General features: G+C 40.2%; 1 protein-coding gene across 3 annotated transcripts in view; it reads right to left on the bottom strand.

The window, feature by feature from the left end:
• Window positions 1-212: 212 nt before the first annotated feature.
• The window catches only part of Lyst (lysosomal trafficking regulator), a 171603-nt gene continuing 143909 nt past the window's right edge, over window positions 213-27906 (bottom strand). For all 3 annotated transcript variants that reach the window (XM_035442855.1, XM_027409436.2, XM_035442856.1), the window contains exons 44-53: window positions 26545-26762; window positions 23195-23425; window positions 15680-15869; window positions 12954-13090; window positions 10733-10831; window positions 5953-6092; window positions 5596-5693; window positions 3696-3852; window positions 3242-3313; window positions 213-2133 (exon numbers count right to left, since the gene is read on the bottom strand). In XM_035442855.1, the coding sequence (XP_035298746.1) occupies window positions 1995-2133; window positions 3242-3313; window positions 3696-3852; window positions 5596-5693; window positions 5953-6092; window positions 10733-10831; window positions 12954-13090; window positions 15680-15869; window positions 23195-23425; window positions 26545-26762 (1481 nt within the window). In that variant the 3' untranslated portion in view covers window positions 213-1994. The remainder of the gene's footprint in view (window positions 2134-3241; window positions 3314-3695; window positions 3853-5595; window positions 5694-5952; window positions 6093-10732; window positions 10832-12953; window positions 13091-15679; window positions 15870-23194; window positions 23426-26544; window positions 26763-27906) is intronic.

Genomic DNA, 27906 nt, shown 5'->3' with positions numbered 1-27906 from the left:
ATCAACAGGCATCTATGGAGGTGGCAGCATTCCTTCTATGACCTATGGCTTGTTTGTTGGTTCTATTCCTTGAGGAGGCTCATTGGCTTGAAGGAAACGTGTCCCAGCACAGCCAGTTATTATTAGCAACAGGACTTTCAGATACACCTTGTTCTGCAACAGTCACTGACTGGGATCTGATCATAACGTACAAGACATACAGAAGACACAGGTTTAAGTCCATTTTTAGCAAGTTTATTTCCAAACTGAAGTGGCAGTGTATAAGGTAACAGCATGTGATGACTTCTAGGGATGTGTGCTACAACATGCATATTACAAAGCCTTTCCAACATATACATACTAGGTTTCATGCTCAATAAATAATCCCCCCAATGAATTTTCATTTTTACATAAAAATATAATATTGCACTCTTAACAAGACCAGGTATTTTGCATATTTTCTTCAGATAATGATGAAACTTGGTCCTTAAAAAAAGCCAAGACTGCATAGCATCCCTATTCTAATAAGAGACTAACTTGAAGTTCTTGGTAAAAAAAAATGAAAGCTAGACAATAGCTGACTTTTTAAAAACAAATCAATCACTTCAACGTGAGTAGGAGTAATGTTTTCTCTGCTCATAAATGGACCTCAGGAGTAACATGTGGTCCATGTCGATGTGACCTAAAGGTATCATTAGGCACTGCCTCTCCCCATGCCTGTCCCCACAGCAGAGACTCTGGAATTGCATCTTATAGATACAAGCAGAATGTTTTACAAAGTCTGGAAGTTACAAAAGTAGTTCTGTAAACATTATATGAATTAAATTTCCAAAACAAATGCACAAGTCATTCATAGGCAGCAACACGTGCTCCTATCCCATGGTGACATATTTCTGAGCCTACTGACAGTTTTCAAAGCCATTAAAGCAGCACCTCAAGTAAAAATCCAGCTGTCTCCATGTGGCAGACATGGCATTCCAGACTAGGAGCAGCCTTCACATGCCATGGTGCACAAGGAAGGCTTTCCACCTTCCCTAGGATTCTCAGATGGTGGCTTAGTAGGAACAAGAAAAACTTGTTTCCTAAAGAGTAACTCATCCTGACTTCTGCTTGCACACTCAGCTGTCTGCTTTTCCTTCCTGGTTCTGTCTCACAGCAGGACACTCTCCCAGTGGACTAGATTAGCTGCTGTGTCTCCATTGTGGAGTGCTGTCTGGAACTTTCGATTACAGATGGTACAGATTCAGTGCTCTGTCAATGGCATTGTTAATGGCAGGTGCTAAAAGATTTACTATTATATTTGAAAATTAGTCACTGAACCAAGGGTATTGATGTCTAGTGTTATAGATTTTAAGTAAAATCTTATGAGGAATGAGGATGTGCATGGAATCAAAAGTACCTATACTCTTGCCCACAGCTTGCAGGAGAACCTAGCTTTTCTTTGGGCAAAGGCAACCAGCAAAAGCAGCCTAGTGTGATGATGTAGCAGTTCACTTTCTGTTCGGATATTCCGGAATGTATTTGGTGCAGAGGCACCTACTGAATAATTTGCTTCTCAAAGAAAGCAATTGTTGAGTCCTGAAAAATTCCTAGGTTTTTTTTTTTTTTTTTCTTTTCCTTTTTTAAGGGGGGAATGTGTGCTTGTAGGGAATATACCAGAAATTTTTAAAATATAATTTCTAGTATTTTAGATAAATAGCTAATTTAAAGTTCTGCTGTTTCCTTTTGAAAGAAGAGAGACCCCAATCTTTTACTCAGCATAACTTCTTGGGAAAAAGCATCAAGATTCTGACTTTGTCTCAAAAGCCCCGAAACTTGTTGGTTGGTGCGTGCTGACCCAGCCTTCCACACCGTTATGGAATGGGGCAGGGCTTTACTTTCAGGACATGGAGGCTGTGGAAGCGTGCCTAGGGACAGGTGTCATTATTGGATATCTGCTTAGTCATCTGTTTCTGCAGTGGCTGGAGCCAGCTCCACAGTATGGTGCTCATGTTCTCTGGGGAAGGCCCTTCTCTTCATCCAGCTGCGTAGTTGCTGAGGAAAGAGTAGAACATGGGCTGCTTCATGCGCTGCTGGTCCTTCCGACACCATGCAATCACTGTCCCATCACTGTTGGCTGTGTATAAATGGTGTCCATCGCAGGAAAATGTAAGGCTGTAAAGAGCAAACCCACTTGTACATTACAGTCCTTAAACTGTTTTTACACAGACTGTGATGCTGAAACTAAGGTGCCTCCACTCCAGAGTTATACATGAAAATACTGCCCACAAACCTTCTGTGATGACCCATTCTAATACAGCTGCACTCCTGACAAGGCTCCGGCTCAATTTATCTAGAATAAAACTGGCCCACACCTTTAATCCCAACACTCGGGAGGCAGAGGCAGGTGGATCTCTGTCTGTGAGTTTGAGGCCAGCCTGGTCTACAGAGCAAGTTCCAGGACAGCTAGGTCTGTTACACAGAGAAATTCTGTTTTGAAAAACCAAAAGCATTTGAGGCCAGCCTGGTCTACCCAGCAAGTTCCAGGACAGGCTCCAAAACAATACAGAGAAACCCTGTCTCAAACAAACAAACAAACAAACAAACAAACAAACAAACTGGAGCCCCAGACATCAGGGTGGGAAAAACTTCACAAAGATATCATATACTAACACACACACAATGTACAAACGCACACGAGCCTCTCTTTGCCTCCCAGCTTCTGGGATTAAAGGTGTGGGACACTATACCCAGCCCTTAAATAACATTTGTTTTGAGAATATATTTTATTTTTCTGGAGAACAAAGGTAAAACAATGTAACATTAATAGACAATTTCTGTTTATTAATATTTAAGTTCAGCACAATCAAAATAAATTTATTTTAATTAAGTATAATTTGAATATCTCAACTATTGATTAAGTTTTAAAGTCAAATTTGTAAGTCAAGTTAAGGGTGACTGGTGTTTGTTTTATGAAGCACATCACTGTGGCGGTCAGTCACATGACTGTCATTGCTAGGAGGAAGTGGAAAGAATAGTTTCTATGGTCCCAAAAGTTTCCTGGAAGAGGGCCAGCCTGTCTTTCAACTAGACACTGAGTTCCACATGACAGGAGTATGTTGGTTTGTTGCTGGTGATAGGAAATTTGCTGCATGGTAAGAGGCTGGCTTTTCATGAAGCCTTCACACACACATTCTTTGGGTCTATATGCTTTAATATTTCTCTAACAAATATACATTTACAAATTATTTTATGAAGAACAAAAGGTGGTGGTAGATCTTACCTTATGATAGGCTTATTTGACTTGGGAAATGTAATTTCTCTCACAGGCTTCAAGTCCCATGTGCTCCATAACCTAGAGGGAAGAGCAGTCATTATTCAATTATGCAAACTAAAACTGCATGCACTGAAAAACATCAGCGCTTGCTTGCTGAGTTGCCAGGATACCCTACTGCAAAGAACAGCATTGCCTCTGGGGAGTCTGCAAGGGTTGCAGGTGGGAACAAGAACTCAGCATATTTTCATATGGTTAATATTTTATATTATCTTATAGTTAACACAATACTTCTAAACTGCACTAGCTTTACTATTTAGAAACACAACAGGAATAAAGACCTATACCCCAAAGTAACTTTCAATCTCTAAGTCCTACATATTAATATGCTTAGATACTAGAATTCATTTCTCAAACTGCAGTGATCCATGATTGGGAAGAAAAGGGTCAAAACCTCTCTTACCTCACAATGCCGTTTTCTAGTCCCCCAGCAATGACATTGATGGATACTCCCTCAGGCTGGTTGGAGAAAGCTACAGAACAAATGATCTCTCTGCAGTGGACATGTCCAACGAGGTCCCCATTCACTGTCCAGAGTCTCAGGTCGCTGCCCCCTCCAGCTGAAACACCAAATCATTCCACAGATCACCAGAATGGGGCGGGGGATCTCACACATGAGGTCTCTAGGGCACCCATAAAGGCCACCCTTACTTACTCAGTGAAGCAGCTCACAGGAAGCCCTGACTAATGGTTCTGAATTACTACAGAGTCATACAGTCTTACAGATTAGTCCTTGGTGGACACTGACCATGATGAAGTGAAACAGCAACAAGGGAAATGAATCAGGGATCTTTGTATGATTACATTTCCATGTATGGACTGGAAAATCTCAATTATGTTTGAAGGTACTCAGAATACCATTCTCCAAAAGAGAGAACTATTCTGCGAAACCATCAGAAAGAAGCTACTAAAGGGAGCTGGGAGATGGCTCAGTGGGTCAAGAGCTTGTTGTGTAAGCCTAAGGGAATGAGTCCAGATCCCTGGTACCTACTTAACAGCCAGGTTCATGCATGCAACCCCAGTGTTGGGGAGGCAGACCCTTGGAAACTGAGAGACCCTCTCTCAAAACGTAAGACAAAGAACAATAAAGATATTAAAGTCGGGCTGGAGAGATGGCTCAGAGGTTAAGAGCACTGACTGCTCTTCCAGAGGTCCTGAGTTTAATTCCCAGCAACCACATGGTGGCTCACAACCATCCATTATGAGATCTGGTGCCCTCTTCTGTTGTGCAGATACACATGGAAGCAGAATGTTGTATACATAATAAATAAATAAAATTTAAAAAAAGATATTAAAGTCAACCCCTGGCCTACACACATAGCAGCATGGGTGAACAGCACCCCTCCCCCACAGCACAGACGTGGCTTAAGCCAATCATGATGACAAATACCTACAATCCAAGCAATTTGGGAGGCAGGAGGATCATGAGTTTCTGGTTAGCTTGGGTTGCATATAGAAACCCTACTGAAAAATGAATGAATGAATGAATAAACCAAAAGTGATTTATGTGACTTTCAAAAGACAAAAAAAGTTGTAGTAAAAATGGTATGTATTTGAAAAAAAAAACAAATTAATTCTTAAAACAAAACATTATTCCTCAGAATATCTACTGTGGGATTTTATTTCTTAACACTGAACTAAACTAAGTTTTTCTTTTCAAAGACTATAGAGTAAGAGGTTGGGGTGATGGCTCAGTGGATAAAGTGCTCAGTGGGTAAAGTTAAATTGACACCTAGCCTGGTACACCTGTGAGGGAGTCTCTAGATTAAGTTTAATCTCTGAGAATGTCTGTGAGGTACGGTCTTATAAAATTAACTAATGTAGGAAGATATGTCTTAATTGTAGGCAGGACCATTCCCTGATTTAGGGATCCTGGACTATATGAAATGGAGAAGGCCAACTTTGCATTCATTAACTCTCTACTCCTGGAGCAGGGTGGCTGCTCCAAGCTCCTGCCACCCTGACATCTCTCCCACTGGAGCTGAGCCAAAGAAGACCTTTCTCCCTTAAATTGCTTTTGTGATGTGCTTTATCTTAGTAACAGGTAATGAAACTCTGACCATGACAACTGTACCACTAAGCCCAGTGCTCGCTCCCATGATGAGACAGAAGGTGGAGTGTACTCAAACAAATTTTTACATCTATCAGGAAAAATTTTAACTTCTGCTTAAGGAGAAATCAGTGTAGGACCTTACATTTTAATATACTTCCATGCTATGGCCAAAGTGCTTTTACTGAAGGGAGCTGAGAGAAGCCCTAGCCAGGAAACGGGCAGCTCTAGGCTTTGGCTGGGGATAACTCACCTGAGTCACACACAGTAGCAATGTCACCTGATGTTTCACTGGCAGAGACAGCTGTCACAGGGCTTTTGTGTCCTGCCAGACTTTGTACATAGCATAGTCTAAAATAAAATGACATGAATTCACACATCCAGTCACACAGGATTACAGCTTTTATGTTTCCTTTCCTCAGTCTGAGTAACTCCTATTCTGAGGCATCTGACTTCCGACTTTCCCCAGACTACAGAGGTACTCTATACCTATAAGCATGTGTCTCATGCTTAAATTGACAATACAGTGGCATGACTTTAGTGTATTTACTATATACTGTAAAATACGCAGCATTTCAAACAACCATGTCTGGATGAGAGACTTTTGTACCTGTTTAGGTCCCACACGATGCAAGTCCCATCTCTGCTCACACTTATCATCACACTATATGGTTTGCAGACACACAAGCTGGTTATCTCTTCTGTGTGTCCATAGAGATGCATCTGACTCTCCATTTCGATTTCTGAGGGCTAGAATTTGAATATTAAGCAAAGTATGAGATGAAATCCTACACAAAGGAATCTGTAGTATCTCAAAATTAAAAATATGTCCTAGGCTTTCTTCTTCTCTGATCACTTTTCAATCCTATTCAACTTTTTTTTTTTTTTTTTTTTTTGGTTTTTTCAAGACAGGGTTTCTCTGTGTAGCTTTGGAGCCTATCCTAGCACTCGCTCTGGAGACCAGGCTGGTCTCAAAATCACAGAGATTTGCCTGCCTCTGCCTCCCGAGTGCTGGGATTAAAGGCATGCGCCACCAATGCCCGGCCCTATTCAACATTTTAAATGATAAAAGTTAATAAAGAATTATAATGATTTAAATTGCTCAATTTTGGTAACTTGCATTGCCTTTTGTTTTTATTTGTTCTTGTTCAGTCTTTGTTAAAGACACGTGTATTTTTATAGTTTGTAATATTGCTATACAAATAAATTTCTATTTTGTATTTTATATTATTTTGCATTTTTTACTTAGGATATTATCTTCAAATGATTTTAATGGTATATAACACTCCATGCAGTTATCATCATTGAAATGAGTACCTTATATTTGCTGATATTTAAAACTGCTTTCAAGTTACATATAATGCCATAAAAAGTTTTGTTCCTCTCCTTAGTTTGACAGGTTCCAATGCTATGTCCCTTCTCAATGGCTACAGATGGACTTTCAAAAACCAATGTCTGAAGGCCACATGGCTATGACCTGCTTTTTTATTGGAGTGTTTACTATCATTGGCATTTCAGAATTTCCCACTCAGGAATACAGATATGGGGGCTGGCTCTCTCCTGCTGAGAAAGCAGCTCCAGGCTCCCAGGGTGGCATCTCCTAGGTGTCCCTCCATGCCCCTGCATGAGACACCTTGTCCCCTGTCTGCACTCCCAGCTGGGATCCACTCAAGAGGTAACCAAGACCACCCCTGTGTGTGTTGAGCTTCCTGTGGGAATTTTCCAGACTCACTCTATCCTAGGTGACTTTCAGTGGCTTACCTAACTCTTGGCCCTTCTCTGCTCTGGATTTCCCCAATCTGGGGCTCCCTTGGTGGTTAATGTCAATTTCCAGTGTTTTCACTTTTCCTACATCAGCTGGAGCTGCCACCAGGCCAACTTAAAGTGGTACCATGAATCATGGGCAGGCACCCTGTTCTAGGTGAAGCAGGAAATCCAGAGATACAAAACACAGAAGCAGGTTGAAAGCCACAGGGGAAGATGGAGGCTAGAAACTCCAAGCAAGAATGAGATCCCAGGGAAGAACCTCAAGGACACACTTGAGGTCTCATTTTATTACAGACACCACAGACCAGGGTGAAGCCAGATATAGGCAGGGCTGCATGCTCCTCCTGATGCCGATGATGGTGGTACTGATGAGAACCTGGGCAGCTCCTGTCTTCAGGCTTCCCAGGTGCTGTTGGATGTAAAGGTCTGCCAAATGTCCAAGTTCAGGTCTCTGCTCCCACAAGAACTACAGGCCTTTAAGAGGGCTAAGGACATTAGTAATAAGGAGTGGCTACTGCAGAAGGAAGTCACATGTATTTTCCATTTCTTTTCCAGGGCCTGGGACCTTGGCAACTGCAGATGCAGGAGCAACAAATAGCTTTGCAGACTGAACTAGCCCTGATGTTGAAGGTCCTGCAGAGGGGCTGAAGGACATATTGGACCAATCCCTTTTTACAGCTCAAGGCCTGTATTCATACTCAGCACACAGAAGGCTTAAGGTCCTAGAGCTACATTCTACTGTGTGTGCCAGAGGCTGTCTAGAGGCTTCTGTCTTCTTCAACCTCTTCCACCTGTTCACCAGGTACCTGACATGTGTTGTCAAGGGAGACCAGGGTATCTGACTCTGGACCCTCCTGCCAAGTCTTGAATTCTACACTGCATTGGTGTACCAAACTTTGTTTAAATTTATAGCTACTATGCATTTATGTGTGTGTGTGTGTGTGTGTGTGTGTGTGTGTGTGTGTGTGTGTGTGTGTATGTGTGTGTGTGACTTCTCAAAATCTAAATCAATAAAATGTTTAATTTTTTAGTCTGTTAAAAACAGTACCTGGCTGTATGTCTCAAGAATAACTATCATACAATCAATTATCACTTTCAGGAGATGCTTCATCAGAACCCCTGGAAAATTCTCCCAACAAGGACTTTGGTGTGTCTTATGTGGCACTATGAAGCTATCTTTAGTCTGTATGAAAGCTCCCTGAAGAAACACATAAAAACTTTTAGGACCAGGGCTATAGAACAGAAGGAAGTGAATGTCAGAAGCCTCCTTTTGACTTTGCAGCCAGGGCCAGAGTTGTATCATAAATACAGGTTTCTGAGACAATCTGTGGGATAAACATCAGTATCAACATCTGTGAAAAACTAAGTGAGCTCTCCCTCAAACCACACAGCTAAGCTGCTTTTCTGACACAGGGTAGATAATAACAACTACTCTCACAACTCAACTACCCACTACTTGGAAGGAAAGAAAATCCTCAGCAATGATCTGGAAAATTTGCTTTCAGGAAAATTATATAAAAGGAATGATAAACAATATGAGTCTTGATCAGCTTGCCAGAATTTAATAGCAAACAAAACAAGTCTTGTTATATTTAAATTACAATAGGTATAAGTATGGTCAGCTTTATTCAAAGGCATTCTTTGTGTAATGACTCCTATACTGATATCTTAATCCTTTTCAATCTGGTACTATATACTGTGTTAGTGCATAATTAAAAATGCAGAAATGCAGAAAACTAAGAACAAGGCTGTTTAAAGTGTCAGGAAGCAAATAGAGTAAAAAACCAACCAATCAACCAAAAAACACTCAAAAATAAAGCTATTTTTAAAAATGCAACTATGAGCTGGGCGTTGGTGGCGCACGCCTTTAATCCCAGCACTCGGGAGGCAGAGGCAGGCAGATCTCTGTGAGTTCGAGGCCAGCCTGGTCTCCAGAGCGAGTGCCAGGATAGGCTCCAAAGCTACACAGAGAAACCCTGTCTCTCAAAAAACCAAAAAAAAAAAAAAAAAAAAAAAAAGCAACTATGCATGGTGCACAGCAGACAGCAAGGCAACAGAGTGCAAACTGAGATGACTGAAAGTACCAGCAGCCATTAATGATAGAGACAGTTGTGTAGGGATGAGGTGTTTGGGTATAAAAGGGAGAAATAAAAAGTAGACTTTCTGGATGTTATAACACTCCTGGACTTGGGTTCCTTAGTGACCACGGCATGTAAGAACTTCACCCCTGGGCTCCATAGACTACTCCATTTTTTCATTTCATCTTCACCACTTCAGTCTTACCTACACAGAAAATTATTTGCCATCTCCCAACTTAGCAGACCCTGGATTCCATATTGTTGGACAAGTTGGCTCCCCCACTTTTGATAATCTCCTTTCTCCACACAGTAGTACCCCATTTAAATATAACCTTCTTGGTTCCCTAATACCTAGCAGGGACCACTCTCCTGTCTCATCCTTTCCTACATCCTGTCCTAGCTTCCATCCCAGCCTTCAGGGTGTTTCTACTTGCAGGCTCTCCAGGGTCCCATTACTTCTGCTAATGGCTCCACTGATAAGAGATAGAACAGTATTATAATCACATTTAACCCCCAGGGCCAGGGCAAATTTTAACAAGGGATTTACCATAAGAATTTGGGAACAATACTGTGCTAAGAATAGTAGTTCCACTCAACAAAATATATTTAATAATTTAATTATAAAAGTTGTAATAAAAAAAGCCCAGAGAAGATACTAGATTAGAAAGCAGATTATTACTTTAACCTGTTATATCCTGAACAGTACCACAAGATTCAAGCAAGGAGACAGAAAATTAAAAAGGCATATTGCATAACATGTCTTGTTTTAAAAACTGGCTTAGAGACTGGAGAGATGGCTCAGTGGTTATAAAAGCACTGGCTCCTCTTCCAGAAGACCCAGGTTCAATTCCCAGCACCTACATGGCAGCTCACAACTGTTTGTAACTATAGCTCCAGGAGAACCAATGCCCTTCCACAGGTAAAACAAATATCAATGCACATTAAAAATAAATACTTTTTAAAAACTGGCTTATTATTTAAATACCTCATCTTGGACATTCAGTGGATAGCTTGAATATGCTTGCCAATAACTAACAGAAATTAAGATGGCCACTTAGATATTGCTGCCATTTACTTTAGTCAGACTAAAGGGGTGATATTAGGGTTTCCACACTTTTGAGTATAGAGGGTAGAAATCATGTCATATATACTCTTTCTGAATGTTCACATGGATACTGAGAATACAGGCAAGACTCAAATGTCATGAAAAAAAAAAGCTGTGTGGTGGCTCATGCCTGGAATCCCAGGACTTGACCCTGTCTCAAAGATAGTCGTAAAAAGCCCACATACAAAGATGATCATATCTCAAAATATTATGTGTCTCTGAGGCAAAAATTAAGACCTTTATGATTATTTTCAAAATCCTTCATCACTCCTAATAAACCTAATTCTAATGAGCTAGGTCTGTGACTTTCCACTTTCCAAGAGCTAGAATAAGGAAGGGCTAATACATATGTTTACAAAGGATGCCTCACTCACTCACATCATCCAGGCTTTCCTCAATGACATAAAGGTTCAACCATGTGCCAGTGAGCCAGTACTTACCGTGCTGCTGGTGAGTCTGTTGGTATAGGCTGTGATGACACCACATTTGCTCCCGGTGAAGAGCTGACAACTGTCAGGCACCCAGGCACAACTGGTCACCTTTGAGAGGACAAACCAAAGACTAGCATTAAGAGATAGTTCTCACTTTCTGAGATCTTTTCACCAAAATACATGATCACAAACATTTTGCTTGGTATGATCAGAGCAGAAGCAGATGTAACCATAGTACTTTCAACAATTTTTAGCAAAAATGTTTAACAATTGTTTACAGAATACAGGGTATTAAAAATAGTATATAATTTTGTATTTTATACTCTCAGAAACTTAACAAAGTAACACAGAACTGATCAAAGCTTGAGTGTGAATGTGAGTGCTTCAAACATCTAAGTACTGGTCTTTTGTTTTGAAATGGGTCTAATTGTGTATACCAGGTTGGCTTGGAACTCAAGATCCTCCAATCTGAGCTTTGTAAGTGTTGGAAGCCACCATGCTGGACTACTATTTTTTACTGTCATGCATTCTCTTTCTTTTTCTATGGGGAAGCAGTGTATATGTAAACACAGGTATTGCTCTAACAGTTGTAAATGTTGCTAAATTGGAGAAAGAAAGGCAAATGTGAAGGATTACTACTTTGGTACAAAGCTCTTCATTCCTACCCATGGAGGTGCCATTCAAGTTTGGCTCAGTTCTCATGCCCTCACAGCTTTCCCTTGACAGCTGTTGATGCCAAGCACCACATCCAAAGAACTGAGCTACACCTAGTCATGAATGTATTTGTCAACATACTGGAATAGGTAGGATATATTATACATCTAACTCCCACTCTATTTTCTTTCCCCTTGCAATTCATAACAATTCCATAAAGGAAGCAGCAAGGGACATGCTTATTCTGCAACATATTTTTTGTTTTCACTGATTTTGCAGACTCATTTGCAATTTAATTATGCTGCCAGCTTTGTTATGATTCATCATCACCTGTTGGCATTGGATACATATTTCTATCTGTATAAAATGCTTCAATATGATTAAAAATGTTATTAATATTTCTAATAAGGTTGTTTTTTACTGTTTCTTTATCCTTGGTTCTGCTAGCTCTAGATTAAGTCTAATAACAAATGGCGGTGGCCTTTTCAGCTTATAAAACTGGCACAGCCATTTTTTATTTTGCTGCCAACCACTCTCAGGGATGGAACACTTCAGCACACATGAGCAGGTATAGTAGATGTTTCACAGTCAAGGGAAGGGAAGTTAGATAATGGTCAGAGACCATTCCATGGGAAGACAGAAGGTGGCTGTGTGTTCAATTCACAGTCTGTTCTGACTATGGCTGTACCATGTGTCTATAGGACAGACATAGCTGACAATTTTTGTAAATATCAGCAGCATATTTACAGCAGCTTTCTGAGGGATCAATGCAAGTTGGATAAGCCCAGTTTTAAAGAGGATGAAAGACACTCTAGTTTGGAAAGGCCAAGTTATCTGCCAAAGATTATGCAGTGACTATCAAAGCTGGGAGCCTAACACAACTCCAGGAGATGAGGCCCATTGTCCTCTTGTTTCATCAGATGCTGAATACCTGGGCTATTTTTTTTAAAATATTTATTTATTATGTATACAACATTCTGCTTCCACTAGAAGAGGGCACCAGATTTCATAACAGATTGTTGTGAACCACCATGTGGTTGCTGGGAATTGAACTCAGGACCTATGGAAGAGCAGTCAGTGCTCTTAACCTCTGAGCCATCTCTCCAGCCCCAAATACCTGGGCTATTTAGGGAAAATCAGGTAACAAAGATGATACTGTGGTTATATAAAATGACATAGTTGCAAAACCAAATGGATCCAGGATGAAAGTAGCTCATTTTGTTTAAACACTGGGCCTCAGATTGGTACACAGAAGTGTTTATGACAACTCTCTTTTTAAAATTTTTTTCTTTTTAAATTTAAATTAGAAACAATCTTATTTTATATATCAATCCCAGTTCCCTTTCCCTCCCATTCTTCCATGTGCCCCATTGACTCCCATCCCATCCCCCTTGATGACAACCCTCTTAATGAAGAAATATGCAAAAAAAACAAACTGTGGGACCTAATCAGATGAGCAGGGACTAGGACATCTAGAAAGAGTATAAATACAGCTTCTGGGCTGGCATTAAGTAAAGCAGTGTCAGCTGGACTCCTTCATTCCTTCCCAAGACACTGAACTTACACCCAAGTTTACCTGGTGCTGTTGTGAACTCTGTATGAAGTTGATTGGTGGCTCACTCTGCTTACTTTTCAATCGTAAGATGTTGTCAGCATATCCCCAGCTCAGGATAGCAGACCACTGAATGTCTGTATTATTCATGCTTCTCACACCTTAAGAGAAGGGGAAATCAAGTATCTAGTCACCATCATATAACATCTCAGACAGTGGCAAGCTAAAGGCTGACATTTATATAGCAGAATATATACTCCTTTCAGGCAATATCCTTATCTTTCCAAGATAGAATAATCTTGGTTTCAGTCCTTTAATAATAGTAAGATCCTAAGGGTAGAATTATCTTTTCAGATAAATTAAAGACAACACTAATAAAGTTTACTCTGTTCATGCTCTGAGACTCTTTTTTATTTAAAAATGAAACATGAACTAAAGAGTTGTTAAATAACTTTCTAACAATCTAGTGCTGAGTAGTCAGCATGAACAACTTTGAACAGTGGAAAATGACCTCTGCTGGAGAGAAGCCATACCTTCCAAGAGCAAGGGATTCATGCTGGTCAGCTGTAGGATCTGACATAGCAAATTACCACCCAAGAGGGTTTTGATTTTTTTCTCCATTTTTAATAGTGCAGAATTATGCCCTTATGGCATAAAGACTTGGACATTCTGTGTTTTTTTGGGACTTTCTGTTGTCTACACATGTGCCATTACAATAAACAGGAGGAAGACTGAGGTATGACTGCCCTTGAAACATGTAATGCTTAAACTAACACAAGGAGTCTTCAGGAGAATGTGCTTTATTTATTTCAGAACCTGCCAGGGCACACAGCACATGGATGGACAAACAAATAGCTCTTAAATGAAGGAGCAGCACAATGAATCCACAGACCTATTCTTCTAACAGTCAAATGTAGGCATCAGTTTCACAACAAAAGAACTGAGATCAAAAAATATAAGCTCCTCTACATGCAAGCCACTGGGAGAGCCATGTGCCACAGGTCTGAGAACCCTCAGTGTATCTAGCCAATAGGACCTAAGAGTGGGATTACCTTCTTTTTCACTGGGGGTATTCTGCCTGGGATTTACTTGACTCAGAGCTAGATAGAGAAACGTTATCTAAAATAATGAACAGTGGATTTTGAGCAGCAGTTTGTGAGAAAATTGCAATTTGGGCATATGTAGGTCTGGACTCAAGTCCTAGAGGTTCATGACATGCTATGAAGGGGGCAGAGAGTGTACTTTATAATAAAGCCTTCAGTCAGTTCTGAGACACATTTCCCAAGAAAGTGGCCGATCATTAGGCACACCTCATGCAGCTGTCTATTAAGATAGATAACCACATAGAGCATGGCATTTTACATATTAGCACTCAACATGTCCAGCTTCAACCAGGACTCTTAAACACCCATCTTCAAGGTAGTCAGTTGTCAATCAAAGCCCTCTTTGATTCTTCTGTGACTGTTATGTTTAGGTAAAAGCAGTGAACACTGACAATCCCTGGACCAGGAGGGTTAAAGCCTAATAGGTTCTTGTAAATATTAATACAATGATCCAGGCTCTATGCTAATCATTCTCATACATCATTTTGAATCTTCACAATAATTCTCCCAAGGAGGGAAGACATTTGGCATTCTTATTTATATAGATCAAAAGCCAGGATCTGGAAGCCTCAGGTAACTTTACCAGGGTCACACAGGTAGTAAATAGCAGAGTTTGGATACAAACTAAGGAACTGTGCTTCCGGAGGTTACAGTTAGGAACTTCTGTGCACACACCTAGATTGGCCAATTCCAAATCCAATCTACAGAGAAGTTACAGGATGAACACAGTTCTTGAGGTATAGTAAGGGCCTGACAAACATACACTAGGTTGAGAATTACATGGGGCACATTTAAATTCTATAATGCTGAGTGATAAGGGTGCTGAAAAATGAATCACAGGGCATAGGCTAGTGTTCAGCAACTTCATATGAACATGAGTGTCCTCAGCTATTCATGTTCACTCTTAGGTCAAGCAGGAGAGCCTCTGCACTAGAAAATGTTAGCAGGAAGGATAGAGGGATGTCCTCAGTTCTCCAGTGTCTGGATGACATTTTGAATTAAGAAATGACCCACACCACATAGTCCTGTTCCATGTTTCAATGCCCCTGAGCTGGAGGTAGGAACCAGAAGAGTTGCTTTTCAGAGCATCTGTTTATGCGTATCATTCCCATTTGTATGTGTAAACCCACAGGTACATCTTCAGAGGCACTGGATCTACCTGTTAAACACATCTGTCCACCGTGGGGACTGAGAGCTTGAATATGCACATTTCTATCAGACTGACAATGTGTTCATCCTGTGAGCATAGCCATTTCTCAACTCCCTCAAACTCCTTTCATTTTAAACAGCACTGCATTTAATCCTCATTTTTTTTAAAAGTACTACATTTTAATGCTTAGCCTACATTAAGTAAACACAATTCAACCAGTCATGGCAGTTCATGACTTTAATTCCAGCACTTGGGAGGTGGAGACAGGTGGGTCTCTGAGTTTGAGACCAGGTTGGTCTACAAAGTGAGTTCCAGGATAGCCCGTGCAACACAGAGAAATCCTGTCTTAAAAAGTGAGAGAAAAAAAACAAAACAAAACAATTCTGAGTAAAGATCTGCACCTTTAGAAGTCAAGCAAGGTAGCTGCACAGCTGAGCTGGTGACAATTAAATCACATACAAGATGTCCAGACTGGTCCTCACTGTGGTTCACTTTACCTTGCTCCTTGCTGTAGGTCATCAGAAGACAGAAGTTTCTGGATAAACCACAGATGGCTCTGGTAGGCAGTGCTTGGAGGGAACCAAATCTTTCTCCATGGGGCTGGCTGAAGCAGACCACAGGTACGGGAGCACTGGGGGAACCTACATACTCCCCCCACTTCAAGCCTTTTATCCATGACAAAGGGCTCTAAAACCAAGGAAAGTCAAGATTATGACTTTTCAAATAAAAGGTGATATGTTATTTATTACAATATAAATTCTAAACAGAAAACTGATCATTAACTCTTTGAGGGCAAGAATTGTGTTATATATTTTTCCCACATGTTGACTATATAGGACAGTGTTTATGTGATTTTTTGTTCTGTGGTTCTGGCCTAGCTTGAATGGAAATGCCTGCTACTAATTCAAATAATTTTGAAATTCAACAAAGAAAAAACCAAGTTTTACTAGACACATTTCTTTTAGGCTACCTAAAATACCTAAAGTTGGTGTGCCAGTGGATTGATTTTGAAGGATGATAAGCCATATGTACATATAACAGTAATGAAGACATGAAGAGCTCACTCAGCCACAAGTTTTGGAATCAGGAGACCCCTGCTTCATGAATGTCTAGACCACTGCAGTTTCTCACTGGATGCTCAGAGTTTATTAATGGAGGAGGTTGAGAAGGCTAGAGCACTCAATGCTCAAGAGAGTGCTAGTAAATCCTGGAGAAGACAGTGTTGCCCATCAAGAACAAAGGAATAGATGGGCTTGAAGAGCAGCAGGCTATGAACACAAAGAGGTGAGAGAAGACTGTGGCAAGGATGGCCTCACACCTGCCATGAATAGGAACCTAAATCCTTCCTCCATTCAAGAAAAAACAATTATGAAGAAGAAAATCCAGGAAGGGGAGAAAACATCCCTCAGAGTTTTTCCCAATAACTTTATTCTTCCACTCTCTTTTTGACTGTTACATTCTATTAATATTTTCTTATTAATAGATTCTCTGTCTTAGACACTTAAAAGTGTATTTTCTACTTTTAAAATTTCAGAGTAAATGCTATACAACCCTCGTGAAAATAATATACTAAATAAATTCTAGTCATTTCCATAAAAATATCAAATTATTTTCAGTGTACTTTATTTCATCTTTCCATCTGAATGAAGAAACAGGTGGTGTTGGCCTACATAAAACTGTTTAAAAAGCACAGCAGTCAGTGCTCTATTTCTTCTTATTTAGACCACTTATGGGACAGAATAATATGCAGTGTTAAGTGGCATGGAGGAGTTTTAGAGTAGGCACCTTTGGGAAGGCTGAGTGGCAGGTCTGCTCCTGTGGAAGAGAGAGGCTAACATGGGTATTTTGAGAACAAGTTTTCCTCTCTAAAGCCTTCATTCAGCCTGTCTACACTGAAGTCAGTAAAAAGTGGTGTTAGACTCTGGTTATGCCCGACCATTCATAATTCCTTGCCTGAAAATTCCTCTCATATGAATTGCAGAGTTGAAGCTTTTTTGAGTTCTATACAAAGCTAACCACTTTTGAGTTCCATACAAACACTAGCCATTTGTATACTGGCTGTTTTACACTGTGTGGCATAAAGAAAGAGTGCCTTTCCTAAGTGCTGCTCATACAGTTCTGACTAACTTCTACACTGAGCTGAAGTTCACACAGGTGCAGCTGGGCTGTGTGGAGGACCCTTTTCAGCATAGCATTGCTGCTGTGTGTCAGAGCTTGTGGAGCTGCCACCTGAAGGCCATGGTATAGCACTGTGTGGGAGGTTCACTGTGGTTCAAGCAAAGAAAAGCTGTGACATAAATGCCACTACAGATCACACTTAAGTAAAAGGAAGCCAACCTCTAAAGAGCCTGCCTCAGAAATCATTCATTTACTAAAACAGTGTGCCACACACTGCCCTAGGATCTGCAGACATGGTGATGAGCAAGTCAAACAACATCCTTGTCCAATGGTGTTGCATTCGTGTGGGGATGGAGAGATAGACTAAGCACCCACTTATGTGTATGTCAGGAGTGAAAGTGTTAGGAAGCAAAACAGAGAGAAGACTGAGAACAATGGAGCATCTGGCTTAGACATGGGGGTCAGGGAAGACTCTCAGAGGAGGGGATATCTGAACAAAGACTTTACTGAAGTGGGGGATTAAAATGGGATGGACGTGGGGACAAGTCAGGTGGAGGGAACAGGTAGTGTGAAGATGCTACAGTGGGAATGAGACAGGCTGGCATTTGTACTCCTACTGCCAGCAGATAGACTGCCTAAGGCTTTCACATACATCAGGCTTAAGTAGCTAATTAGCACTGAGCACAGTTCAGGCCTAGAATCCAGCACTAGGGAAATAAAGCAATCTAGCACTCTGCAGGATGTCCAGCTCTAAGCTGGTCTGGGCTACACAGTGAGACCCTGTTTCAAAAGGTCAAAATCATCCAATCAAACTCCTAAAACCAACAACATCTCACCCATTAATTACCAATAAGTATTATAGTAAATTAAGTTGAATTTATTAGATTTCAGGAATATACTGTTATATTATTCTGACATGTTAAAATATTGTATTATAGTAAAAAATAGCAACTCTGGTAATGGCTAATATGACTCATGAGCCTTTAAAAATAACAAAATAAAAATCCAGTTTTCCACTACAAAATTCAACATTGGTGATTAGGTTTTAGTAGAACACCACACTTAATAAAGGTCTTTAGATTGACTCTAGAATTGAATGACTTCTGTTTGTATTTAACATGCAAAACTCACAGATGTGAGCTATAAGCATGAAAAATGTACAACTATAGTTCTAAGTTATTTTAGCAATATCCACACAAAAAAACATTATCAAAACAAGGTCTGTGAGAATTCTTCACTGACAGTGGGCCACAGATTTGTGTAGTTGAGGCAGACTGCTTGATTTATGTTTAAGGTCTCTTCCCTTCCCTTTTTATTTTCAGTGGCACCCTTCTACAAACACTTTGCAACATTCTACAACTTAATTTTTAGTACCTTATGCTACTTTTATATGAAGAATTTAAATGAAGGCTAAAATTGTTTTTCCTTTTAAGGCCTGTTTGCTTTAGCTTTCCATTAAAAAGAAAAATTATGCCTACTTCCTATTTTTAGAGACAATATTTTCCATTACTGCTATCAGGGGAGGTACCTCTGGTTGAAGATGGTGACCAGGCCCAGCTGTGCCATTTACACAGGTACCAACTGGTTCCTTTTATTTACACAATCCTATTTAGAAGTCTGCTTGGTGAAAGGTGAGTGTCTCAGCCCAGGGGATAGTCAGAGGCAAGCATCCTGGCCTGGGGGAGCATCAGAGGCAAGCTACCAAGGGGGAGCATCGAGCCACCCAAAAGCATTGACAGCAGTAGCTTCTAGAAACTATGTTAAGAAATTACCCTGGGAAAGAGCACCAGGGCTCCAGCCAGCATCCAGTGCCATCCTCTGTATGAGATATCCTGCTGCATCAGTGACCACTGGCACTTTGGGCCTGCCTGCACCTGAAGGAGCAATCACCAGAGGCTCTGTCCTGTCTGTACCTGAAGGAGTGATCAATGGAGCTATAGGCCCCAGCTGCAACTGGAGGAAGAGGGACTCCAGAAGCGCAGGCTCCACCTGCACTGACTGGAGGACGAAATGGGCAGATAACAGTATAAGAATAACTCAACAACTTAAAGAGCAATACAGCACCACCAGAAACTAGTGGTTCTATAACAGCAAGACTTGAAGATCCTAACACAGATGAAGTAGAAGAAAACAACCTAAAAAATAACTTTGTGAAGATGATTAAGGTCCGTAAAGAGGAAATGAAAAAATTCCCTTAAAGAAATGGAGGAAAAGACAAACAAAAAATTGGAAGAAATCAACAAATCCTTTAAAGAAAACCAAGAAAAAGCAATCAAATCAGTGAAGATAATGGTTCAAGACTTAAAAACTGAAATACAGGCAATAAAGAAAACACAAACCGAAGGAATTCTGGAAATGGGAAATCTGGGTAAACAATCAGGAACTACAGATGCAAGCATAAACAACAGAAAACAAGAGATTGAAGGGAGAATTTCAGGCATTGAAGATACGATAGAGGAAATAGATTCATTGGTCAAAAAATGCTAATTCCAAAACATTCTTTTTTATTGTTGTTGTTTATCAAGACAGTTTCTCTGTGTAGCTTTGGAGCCTAACCTGGCACTCGCTCTGTAGACTAGGCAGGCCTCGAACTCACAGAGATCCACCTGCCTCTGCCTCCCAAGTGTTGGGATTAAAGGCGTGTATCACCAACACCTGGAAATCCAAAACATTCTTTTTTTTTAATCCAAAATATTCTTAACACAAAATATCTAGGAAATATGGGACACCATGAAAAGACTGAACCCAAGAATAATAATAGAAAAAGGAGAAGAAGACCAGCTCAAAGGCACACAAAATATACTTAATAAAATCATAGAAGAAAAATTTCTCAATCTAAAAAAGGACCTACCTATCTATGAAAGTACAAGAGGCTTTTAGTACACTGAATAGACTGAACAAAAAAAAGTCCCCTCTCCACATAATAATCAAAACACTAAACATACAGAATAAAGAAAGAAAATTAAGAGGTACAAAGAAAAAAGGCCAAGTAACATATAAAGGCAAACATACCAGAATTACATCCGACTTCTCAATGGAAACAATGAAAGCCAGAAGGTCCTAGACAAGCATTATGCAGACACTAAGAGACCATGGATGCCAGCCCAGACTACTGTACTCAGCAAAGCTTTCAATCACCATAGAGGGAGAAAACAATATATCCCATGACAAAACCAGATTTAAACAATACATATCCACAAATCTAGCCCTACAGAAAATACTAGAAGGAAAACTCCAACCCAAGGAAGTCAGCTACACTCACAAATACACAGGTAAAAATAATCCCATACTAACAAATCCCAAAGAAGGGAAATTGGCACACAATACCACTACCACCAATAAAAATAAGAATAACAGGAACTAGCAATTAATATCAATGGACTCAATTCACCTATAAAAAGACACAGACTAACAGAATGGATACGGAAACAGACTCCATCCTTTAGCTGCAAACAAGAAACACACCTCAACTTCAAAGACAGACGTTTCCTCAGAGTAAATGGTTGGGAAAAGTTTTTCCAATCAAATGGACCTAAGAAACAAGCTGGTGTAGCAATCCTAATACCTAACAAAATAGACTTCAAACTAAAAGTAATCAAAAGAGATGAAGAAGGACATTTCATATTTGTTGAAGGAAAATCCATCAAGATGAAGTCTCAATTCTGAACATCAATCTCAATTCTGAACAAGAGCACCCACATTTATAAAAGACACATTACTAAGGCTTAAATCACATGTCAAATCCCACACACTAACAGTGGGAGACTTTAATAAATCCATATCTACCACCATGCATAAAACCCAAGTTCAAAGACCTCAACAAAAATCCAACCACACTGAACCTAATAGAAGAAAAAGTGGGAAGTAGCCTTGAATGCATGGGCACAGGAGACCACTTACTAAATATAACACCAGCAGCATAGACACTGAAAACAGCAATTAATAAAGGGGACCTCCTAAAACTGAGAAGCTTCTGTAAGGCAATGGACACAGTCAACAAGACAAAACAGCAGTGTACAGAATGGGAAAAGATACTGAACTGACAGAGGACTGATCTCCAAAATATACAAAGAACACTTGAAACTGGACACCAAGATACCAAATAATCCAATTAAAAAAATGGGATACAGATCTAAACAGAGAATTCTCAACAGAAGAAACTCAAATGGCTGAAGACATTTAAGGATTTGACTAACATCCTTAGCTATCAGAGAAATGCAAATTAAAACAACTCTGAGATACCATCTTACATCTGTCAGAATGGCTAACATCAAAAAACACCGATGATAGCCTATGCTGGAGAGGATGCAGAGTAAGGGGAACACTCCTCCAATGCTAGTGGGAGTGTAAGCTTGTACAGTCATTTTGGAAATCAGTATGGCGGTTTCTCAGAAAATTGGGAATCAATCTACCAGAACCTGGAAATAACCTAGATGCCCCTCAGTCAAAGAATGGATAAAGAAAATGTGGTACATTTACACAATGGAGTGCTACTCAGTGCTAAAAAACAATGACATCTTGAAATTTACAGGCAAATAGATGGAACTAGAAAAAACTATCCTGAGTGATGTAACCCAGACCCAGAAAGACATATATGTTATATACTAACTCATAAGTGGATATTAGGTATAAAGCAAAAGATAACAAGATTACAGTCCACAAACTCAGAGAAGCTAGGCAGCAAAGAAGATCCTAAGAGAGACATACATAGATCTACCTAGGAAAGGGAAATAGACAAGATCTCCCAAGTAAACTGGGAGCATGGGAGTGAAGGGGGAGGGTAGAAGGGGAAAGGGATGAGGGAAGGAAAGTGGAGAGGAGAACATAAGAGAACAAGAAGGTCAAGTTGGGGGAAGAACAGAGAGGGAGAACAAGGAAAGAAATATCTTGATAAAGAGAACCACTTTGTGGTTATCAAGAAACCTGGAACTAGGGAAATTTTCAAGAATACACAAGGATGATGCCCCCACCCCTCCAGATAACACTTTAAGCAATAGTGGAGAGGGGCACTGAACTGACTTTCCCCTGTAATCAGATTGAGGACCACCTAAATTGTCAAACCTTCATCCAGCAACTGATGGAAACAGATGCAGAGATCCACAACTAACCATTAGGTCACGCTCTGGGAATCCAGAGAGGGAGGAGCAACAATATAAGCAAAGCTTCAAGACCATAATGAGGAAACCCACAGAAAAAACTGACCCAAGCTATTAAGAGCTCACTGACTTCAGACTGAAAGCTGTGGAACCTGCATAGGACAAAACTAGACCCTCTGAATGCAGGTGACAGTGGGTGGATTGGGCAGTTTATGAAGCCACTGGCAGTAGGTCCCAGATCTATCCTTAGTACATGAACTTGCATTTTAGAGACCATTTCCTATGGAGAGATACCTTGCTCAGCCTAGACACAGAGGGGAGGGTCTTGGTCAGGCCTCACCATGGTGATGGGACAGACTTTGTTGACTCCTCATTGGAGATCATATTTTCTCTGAGGATCGGATGGGGGCAGGGTGGGGGTGAGGGGAAGGTGGGGGGAGCTGAATGAGAGGAGGAAGGGAGAACTGAGATTGACTGGTATGTAAAATTAAAAAAAAATCCTGCTTGATGAGGCTTTCCCTAGTGATAACCCTTCTGTGCTCCCTGTGAATAGTTTCTGTCTGCCCTAAAATGCTTCTTTTCCCTGGGCTTGAATGACGCTCTCCACATGTCACTGATGCAGCATTCACTGCACACACAGGTCATTGCTCTAGCCGCTTCTGCCTGTCTTGCACTGGCTGGTGCTTATCTGTAGGCTAGGACCACACTATTCGTGTCTGCACCCCCATAGCTAAGTGAGGGGCATGGCAGGAGTCCAATCAAGTTTTGCTGAATTTTGCTGAAATCAAAATAACATACCGGATAAGTGATTTCCTTGATTGGTTCTCGGGTCTCTCTGAAAGCAAATTGTACTAACAAGCCAACAGCTGCTGGAAGCTCTCCTTCAATGTTGAGTTTGGCTCCAGGTCGGCTGGCATGGGCTGTGTGGAACAACTGACGAGGGGTCTGCCCATAGGTTTTTATCATGGTTTCTAAAGCTCGTCTCTGCACTGGATCTTCAACTGCAGAGACATCCATGCCAAAGTATGTCTGCAGAGAAAAAAGTCAAAGAACATGCAGTCAGCAATGTCTTGTTAGAATTAGTCATAATGCTGAAAAGAAAGCAACTTGTTTCATTTTTTAGGGTAACAATACTTTATTTTGGATGTAAATGATTTAAAAATGTTTCTGATCAAGTTAACTTATTCTTATTGGTCTTACTAGGATCAGACAGTAATAGCCAATATTTCTGAATGTGTGAACAAAATAATACATCTTGTCTAAGTGGTATTAATTAGGTGTGTTTAGAAAACATTTCAATTTTAAGGCCAGAAAATGTAATAAAGCATCAAGTAAATTATTGAAGAAACAATGTCCAAAGCAATACATGTGAAAAGGCAAAAGTGAAGTTATACTGCAATGTAGGTAAGTGAGTTCACAATGAAACCAGCAGTGAATATGAAAAAGCACCAAGGAAGGTTCCAGGGTGAGTTACTGAAATAATTGGCATTGTGCCTGTGAAAGTCTGGCCTATGTGCTCTGTGAACTTCTCTGTTTTATAACTATTGGTCATTAGTGCTGTGCATCCCTGTAGATAGTCCAGGTTTTTGCATCTAATCAATTATAGCAATCTTCACACACGTATATAATATTCTTACATTCTTACAAGTGTTAAAATAAAATTTCCATGGCACTTCAGAAGTTAAACAACCTTCGTGGTTACTCAACTTTTTAGAATACTGGTCTCAAAAACTTAGTGAAAAACATTCCAGTTAGCTGAATTACCTTGTGTATTTCAGTTTCTAGGTTCATTTTAAATTACTGAAAAGATGATGTAAAATAATGTGCACAGAAGAGGGTATACTGAGGTTTGAATTCATAATTGCTCTAAATGTTGCATTTCAGGATCAAATATGAATGCAGCTCAGAAATTATATCCAGACCTTTGCCTTATTTCATACTTGATGCACTCAGAACATACTACCTCAAAACGTGGTGCCTAGACATACGGAGTATTTTGAGCTGAAGAATGACTGTGAGGAAGGACTCTGCTCTTTCCCTGAAGCTGCTCATAAAACCTAGAAAGGGATTTCTGACCATTTCCTAAAGCATGTCAGAAACACATGTGCCTCCATGGAGAAAAGCATGATCATGAAGAATGATCAAGGCACACACAGAGGACATGAGCTAAAAGGTCTCACTATTTGCCGTTTACCTGTCTTGGCCCATATTGCTTTTATTTTGCCACACACTCCATAATGTTGTACTTTCCATCAGTTCTAGTACAAAATCTCAGGTCTAAGCACTTGTTGAGGGCATCCATTCCTTAGGAATGCTCTGGTGTTAAAAAAATGTTTGTATTGGGTAAGACTTCATGTTTTCTCTTGTTAATCTGCCTTGTGTAGAGTCCCCAATAAGGAACCTGAGATGGATAGAAGGAAGAAATATTTTTCCTTCTCTATTTACTACTTTTCTTTTTGTAAAACTCTTATTTGTGAATCAAATGGTAATGCTTTCCTTTTTTTTAAAAGAAGTGCTCTCCTTCATAAACATCTTTTAGAACCACTGTAGAACTGTTTTATTCTCCCTTCTAAGGGTACCTTGGAGGTATCCAAAGTAATTACAAAGAACAACAAACTAAAAAGAGCATTTCATTTTTGGCCCATCTTTTGGACAGGGGTCTCTGGTATAAACAAGCTCAGATGCAGAATACCTTGTAAGACTTTGGAGTGTACACTTAGCTGTATATGTTACAAAACACTTTTTTTCAGATCTGTATCATCTACACAGACACCACTGGAGAGCAAGCCTACCGTCAATCAATTCACCTTGCTCAGTGAAGTCTGAACAGCCGTGTGTCATGCAGTGAATAAGAGCTGATCTGTGGGTTTTCACTTAGTAACAGCATGCAGAGTCAGGAATACCTTTCTCTTTGTATCCTGCCATTTCCCCTCCTGTCCTCAGATATGACTTTTTACCCATTTCACTGGAACTTTTCCTAACACATGCAGTCAGCCCACAAAACCAACCTTTTTCCTATTACCTCTACTCACCCTAGTTACCTCTGTACCCTGAGATCCTAGCATAATAAATGTTTCCTAAGTGTACACAAAAATGTAAACTAGTACATGTGGAAATTAACAACTCTACTTCTAGGGAATTAGAAGCTGTCTTGGCCATTACAATCATAGAGAATGATACCTCATGGCTTAAACATATATAATACTTCATTATTGAAGGAAGAAAAATATTTAAAAAACAGAGTTAATATTAAACTACTGGAATAGTATGCAGGTATAGAAAAAAAAGCCTTGAAGGTGATTTTGATAAATGATAATACTTCCCCTCCAAAAATATCTTCTATTAGAGATATTGTAAAAAACTTTAACTCATTTCTCATATTTCCTCTTTCTGATAGTTACATTTTACATATTCTCTAATAAGGCTGTTTCTGTCATGAGGAAAAATGATGCTTTTTAAAAAATATAACAGGCACCCAGAGTAGTACACAGAAAAGAGCTAACACAGCAAGCTGGCCACTCTCGTTGGGAAGCTCTGCTGCCTCCTTGGCTAGTGTCTGGGAGCTGGGATTTTACTAGTTTTCCCACCATTTCCTAAATGACAAGTACAGCTCACTGTGCCTACACCATGCTCAACACTTGTACTCCTTCTAGGTCTGGAATTCAGCACACATCAGTCAGATGGCTTCTAAGTAACCATTCACAAAGAGATACTGAACTCTGACTCTCTAGACAGCTTCCCTGGCAGAAACCACTTCACACGCATCATCAAAGCACGTGGAGAAAGTGAACACACTCTATGATTTAAAGGGGGAGTCAGGCATGTGTGCCTTGCTTCACCCAGACTTCTTTCACTGCTTGTTTCCTTTGGTAAGTTATGCTTTGTATCCTTCACTGGCGTAAATTAGAGCTACAAACTGAGTTCACATGTTTATTTAGTAAATCACTGAATATAAGGGTGGTCTTGGAGAATCCCTGACTGTAGCATCTAAGACATTTTTAACTAAAAATCTTCCATAACAATAGTAACAGCTTAGTGTAACTGCCTTTGATGTCTTGGGTATTTTAAAGAAATAGTTTAACAGCCAACCTTAAAATATTGAGGTTCTAACTTACATGTGTGCAAATTCTTATAAAAGAGTCACTTACTGCAGGATGGAAAACATTGATGGCTTGAACAGAAGCCTTTCCCTTCTGCTTGTAGCCAAACACCAAGTCAATCCAGTGACAGATGTTCTGGGACACATGGTCAGATTCTAGTGCCTGCCGGTGAATGAGGATGAACAGCCGAGGATCATTGCGTGCCCATGGAGGAAGGTTGACGTGGTTAACTCGTTCACCATTCTGACGCACACCAAAGTCAAAACCTAAGGAAGATTAATACATGATGTTTAACCCTACCAAGGCATGCTTCACTCAGCCTACAGAGCATAAGAGCTCTGGAAAACAGATGACAATATACAACTCTGCACTGGATGCCCTGGAACTCACTCTGTAGACAAAGCTGGCCTTGAACTCAAAGATCTGCTTGCCTTCCCTCCCAAGTGTTGGGATTAAAGACATGCACCATTACTGCCCAGCTGACTAAAAGGGTTCTTTGTGGTATGAATTGTGCTAATATCCATTTCATTTGTCTGCTAGCATAAAAAATATTGAAAACACTGTCCTAAAGGAATTTGTCTGAAAGCCAGACACAGCAGTGCATGTTTGTAATTCCAGCCCTTGTCAAGCTAAAACAGGAATAAGCGGGGAGAAGGGGGCTTCTAGGCCAGTCTGAGCTACACAGGGAGACAGTGTCTCTTAAAACAAACAAACCTCTTTGAATAGAGATTTATTTTTCTATAGAAAATCTAACTATTATAAGCAGGATAAAAATTAAAAAGGATCTCCTTAAAATTTAAATTGTCCACCTGCTTCTTGATTATGGTATGAAGTGAGTATGGTATGAAGGCTCTTCACCAGCTTATAAGCATTTTGCAATGTCATGATACAAACTATAAACCAAGGGTACGTATAATATCTATAAGTAGGCATCTGAACATTGCTATGGTATCGTGGAGGGCAGTGACAGGCTTGGTGGGAGGCCTGATTTAGTTAATGGTGGCCAGTGTGTCATAAGGGCTGGGGAGGGACCATGAACTCAATCATTACTTTCAGGTACCTAGGGCACATCACAAAGGAGACACTCAGAATAGATGACTGAAGGGCATGGAGAGGAATGCTGATAGGAAAAGACAAAAGGAGCATCAGAGGAAGTTATATTTTTAATAAGAGGTTATAGGGGATGGATAGATGGCTCAATGGTTAAGAACACTGACTGTGCTTCCAAAGGATCTGTGTTCAATTCTCAGCACCACCTGGAGGCTTACAACTGTCTACAACTCCAGTCTCAAGGGATCCAATGCTCTCTGGCCTCCGCAGGCACTGTACACAAGTGGTGCACACATGTATACAGGCAGAACACCCATACACATAAAACAAAACAATAAAGGTTAAAGAAACAGGTAACAG

This window comes from Cricetulus griseus, chromosome 3 (genome assembly GCF_003668045.3).
Source record: "Cricetulus griseus strain 17A/GY chromosome 3, alternate assembly CriGri-PICRH-1.0, whole genome shotgun sequence".
Lineage (NCBI taxonomy): Eukaryota > Metazoa > Chordata > Mammalia > Rodentia > Cricetidae > Cricetulus > Cricetulus griseus.
Note: the sequence above shows the minus strand (reverse complement) of the source record. Positions and strands in the feature narration are given on the sequence as shown.